Source organism: Setaria italica, chromosome V, assembly GCF_000263155.2.
Source record: "Setaria italica strain Yugu1 chromosome V, Setaria_italica_v2.0, whole genome shotgun sequence".
Lineage (NCBI taxonomy): Eukaryota > Viridiplantae > Streptophyta > Magnoliopsida > Poales > Poaceae > Setaria > Setaria italica.
In genome coordinates, this window is record NC_028454.1 from 22,708,597 (window position 1) to 22,713,496 (window position 4,900).

The 4,900-nt window shown below is 48.5% G+C and overlaps 1 protein-coding gene across 1 annotated transcript; it reads right to left on the reverse strand.

Annotated features, from left to right (window-relative positions):
- On the reverse strand, window positions 1-1,810 carry LOC101769228 (exopolygalacturonase). Its single transcript, XM_004968785.3, has 3 exons — window positions 1,583-1,810; window positions 1,197-1,490; window positions 1-1,106 (listed from the first exon to the last, which is right to left on the reverse strand). Exons 1-3 carry the CDS (start codon window positions 1,808-1,810, stop codon window positions 351-353), a joined length of 1,278 nt encoding a protein of 425 aa, XP_004968842.1. The 3' UTR covers window positions 1-350.
- Between the last annotated feature and the right edge of the window lie 3,090 nt (window positions 1,811-4,900).

The window sequence follows — 4,900 nt, forward strand, 5'->3', positions numbered from 1 at the left end:
TAATACAATGCCTGATTTCTCACAGGACCTCATCAGGTAGTGATGTGATATATGTTAGCATATAATTAATACTACATTTGGCAGGAGTGATACAACAAAACGCCCTGAATTCTAAGTATTAATAATGCTCGATCTAAACCCGGGAAGTATACGACCCAGATGCCATGCCAGGAGGCGCCTGCGTCTTCTGTTTCCTGTAAATATTTTCTGCAGGCAGCAGATCAGACAGGAAGCCCGGCCGGTCCACTTGGCTGAAACACAATCAAATTTCCAAAAGCCAAACGGAAGAACTACGTACTGAACTAGACCATCAGGAATATGTTATCGAATCACATGCGATGCAACGGTCATTAGACGAGGCAAGCCAGGGCCTCGAGGCTGCCCTTGGAGGTGCCCTTGGCGTTGCTGCACACCGCCATGGTCTTGTTGTTCTTGCTGGCGTACTCGACGTTGACGTCGATGAGCTCGACGCCGCTGCACGGCTGCTTCTCCGAGCAGAGCAGGCTGACGGCCTCCGGCGTGGACGAGGTGCCGGTGATGTTGCGGAACTTGACGTCCTTGACGGAGACCATGGAGGAATTGCTGCGCTTGCCGGGGCACACCTTCTCCGGGCAGTAGTACTGGTCGATGATGATGGGGTTGGCCACCTCCTCCATCTTGATGTTCTCGAAGGTGAGGTTGGACGCCGTCAGCACCGACTCGGCGTCCTCGTAGGACTTGATGCGCACGCCGTTAGTGGTGCGCTTCAGCACGCAGTCCCGCACCGTGACGCCGGTCACGTCCTTCTCGTCCTTGTAGCGGCCGAGGCAGCCGACGCTGATGCCCTGCCCGGGGCCGCAGACGATGCCGCTCACCGTCACGCCCGAGCTCCCGGGGCCGATGGAGACGCAGTCGTCGCCGGTGCCGATGGTCGCGTTGGTGATGCTCACCGTGGAGGAGCTCCCGACGTGGACGCCGTCCGTGTTCTCGGCGTCCGCCGGCGCGGTGATGCTCACGTCCTTCACGGTTATGTCCTTGGACGTGTCGATGTTGATGTGGAAGAACTTGGAGTTGAGTAGTTTGATGCCGGAGACAGTGCCGTTGGTCACGTGGTACAGCACCAGTGTCTACACCACGCACGCACGCACACACGTGAGTCAGTGATGTACGAGTTAATAGATAGCATATATGCATCGACGTAATTAACAACGCCGTACGTTGGGCAACGCCTTGCAGTCCGTTTTGCTCTTGGTATAGAGGCCGGTGCCCTGGCCGTCGAGCGTGCCCGGGCCGGTGATGACGATGTTCTCGACGTGGCACACCTCGATCCAGCTCGCTGTGTACCTGGCTAGGTCGTTGGAGCCCAGCAGGGTGCCGTCGAGCTGGATGGTGATGGCGCCCTTGCACGGCCCGGTGAAGTTGAGAGGGCCGACCAGGTAATCCCCCTTGGGGATGAGCACCGTCGCGCTCCCGGTCGCCCCGCACGCGGACGTCCACGCGTCCTGCAGCGCCTGATCAAACGCGACCATGGAAACGACGTCGATTAGATTATCAGATGCATCGCCCGATCGATCGACGCATGGCTTTGGGAGCACTTGTTTACCTTTGTGGAGTCCGTCTTGCCGTCACCGGTCGCGCCGAGCTTGGAGATGTCGAAGGTGCCCTCGGCTCCGGTCGCCTTGGCTGCGCCTTCCGGAGCAGCGGCGCCTCCCGGCGCAGGGGCTGCCGCCGCCGCTTCGTCCTTCTTTGCTCCGCCCTTTTTCGCTGCACATACGGCGCATACAACAGTCAGGATGAGGAACACCCTGAGAGCATTGTTTTTGGAAGCCATTTCCCGTTCTGCTGGCCGGTTCTCCTCGCCGCTGGGAGAAGGGGTGTTCCGGAAGATATCCTGCGGGGGAGAGAGGAGACCACCGTTTGCTATGTACACGGAATGGTCGTCCAGCCTTTGCTATTTTGAGGCAATGCATGAACAGGGTGCTCCTGTCCTCTGGTTTTTACAGGTTCTTGACCAACTCCCTCCTTTTTCTTGGTCCCAGTGATGCGGATACTGGAGAAGGCAACCTAACGCAGTTTTATCAGTCGTACCTCGTACATATTCAGAGATACCTATGCATCCGTGCCACTCTCAGCTGGCATATTTTGAACCTTTATGAATATGCACAGTTTCTGCATTTTCCACAAATTTGGATATTATTTACATATATGGTTAGATTTTTTATCCAGTTCCAGAAAAAGGGTAAACGGAATCACGTTTCGGAAAAGAATGCCACAAACCAGTCCTGATCAATACTCCCTCCATTCCAAATTATAGATCATTTTAGGTTTTTTAGGTTCATAGACATACACTATATCTATGTGCACAATATAATATCTATGAATCTAGAAAAGTCGACATACAATTTGGAACCGAAGAGTATAATTTAAGCAGCGTATATTAACTCGAAGATCAAGTGTTCATTATCAATCTTCGCGGTACGTACTGAGGCCGGAGGGCAATATTTTGTGCACGTATTGTTCGAGCTTCAGTAGTTGGAAATTGGGCTAAAACTGTTCCAGGCAGGTTAGGTGTAAGGTGTCCACAATAGTTACAGATAGTTCTAAACGGTTAATGTCATCTTATTAGTCATGTCCGAAGCTAATGAACTTGATTCTATTATTCTACTCGATAGAATTCACGTTTCTACGATTTATGTTCAAGATCTTATGATTCGATTCCGATCTTAATTACCTGAAGTAGGACCCGTATAGTGGCCTACAATTTTGACAACCTTGGCCTCCAAGCCATGGGACCCGTATAGTGGTCTTGGCCAATGGCAAGGTGAAGAGAGAAAATAGGCAGGTGAGAGGGCTGCCACGGCAGGATGCTCTAACCTCAGGTCAATTCGGTCCAACTGGATAGATGGCACGGGTGGAAAACCGAGCTCTAGTCATAGTCATAGTTGGTAAGCCTGATAGCTCTTGAAAAACCAACCAGGACTAACTATTCGGAATAAAGGTCTTCTTATTTAGTCCCGGGTCATTTAGTCGGGACTTAAGGGGCTGTCACGCAGGCGCATCCATGTACCCGGGAATACAGACCTTTCTTCTTTTTAAATTCTTTTCCATATTAATGCTAATTGTTGCTTCACACACATGTAGATATATATATGTGTGTACGTGTACATATACATCCTTAGCGTACACTACTTACACGTATACGCTCGTATTTTATGCATGTTGTATATATATTTCATGATAGTATATGCATAATATTAATTGTAACTAATATATATATATATATACATACAATTCTTAGTATATTATATACATCAAACTAGTATTTATACAATTGCTATATATATAATAATTTGTCCTCTTCATTCTTAGGATCCTCCCGTTGTGGTGTTGCTCGGCTACTGAATGTCCATCGTAATAAAATTCTCCTTCAGGATTTATCACCTCGCCTATCACAAATCCTATGAGAGCTTCTTGGATTGCCAAAAGCCTCTCCTTTTCCAAAAGTTATTCTCTAATCCGCAACATCTGTAAGTTGGAAATATGTGAATGCTACACGAACCCTTAAATATAAGGAGCTAGAAAATAATTAATTATTAATATTTTATTTTATGTACAGTTATATTGTCCGATATCACCTTGTCCCGCACAAAATGGTACATGTGCTCACAGACATAGTATCGACATAAATTATTGCCTTGTTCTTGTCTCAAGCTATTTAGTGGGAAAAAAATAAGTTATGAAATATTCGTGTTATAGAATATACAAAATATGCAAACTTGATACGTACCGGGAACATTGTATTGAATGTAGGCTTTTCTTTGATTTCACTACGGTGAGTCTTACAGAATCGTTTCCATGCGTTGCAAATTAAAATTGTTGGGATACGAGGTAGGCTACGCTAGCGCAAAATAAAAAATTTCTACCGCATAAACCAAGGAAAAAACTGCCGTTATAGATCACGAGATTACCACTTGATGTACAGGTGCGGAAGTTGTAGATACGCATCGGGGCAACGAAGTCGATCACACGTTGATGCAGTGTAGTCGAACACGTCGACGTCGTGCAGCTCCTCAACAGCTTGTCCATGTGCAGCGACTCCCTCCTCGTGCCGCGGCTCGTCAGACTCGTCGTCGGCTCATCAGGTTCCTCGTCAGAGCTCTCGTGCGGCTCGTCCAAGTGTTGTAGATGCAACACCTCCAAGGTATCCACACATGCGGGGAGGAAGCATCGCAAGCCAGACTACTAGGTCCGCGAGTTGCAACAAGGCAAGGGCGTGGGAGGTGCAGCTGCTGCAGGTGCGAAAAGGGATTAAGCCCTAGGGCGCCCCCACCCCTCAATATATAGGGGTTCCTAATGGGCCTCTGGGTCCAAGGCCCATTAGTACTCCTAAACCTGGTCCAATTCAGATCACATTTGAATTGGGCTTTCAACCCTTTAAGTTTGTGACCCTATAGATTCATATACGTATAGACAGGGCTCGAGTACTCCTACTCGGCCAATTGTTAGTAGCGGCCTCTAGCAAGACATGCTAACTCCTATACGCACACGAAGATCATATCAGACGAACCATCACAACATCACATACATGCTATTCCCTTTGCCTCACGATATTCGGTCTAGCTCCAAGCCGACCACTCTTTCTTGATGCTGTGATTTGGAATCCCTTTCTAGGTTAACTCTTAACCTCATGTAGCAAGGCCATGCATTTCCGAATCCGATCACTCGAGGGGCCCAGAGATATCTCTCTCAAATAGAGAGGGGCAAATTCCACCTTGACTGACCATACCTCACAGCATGCTTCTTGACAAACCCGAAAGCTACCTTTATAACTACGCGGTTACGGTGCAGCATTTGATAGCCCCTAAGTAAGTCGATCCACATCTTGAGTACATGTGACAGTATCAGATCTAAGGACAAAGCA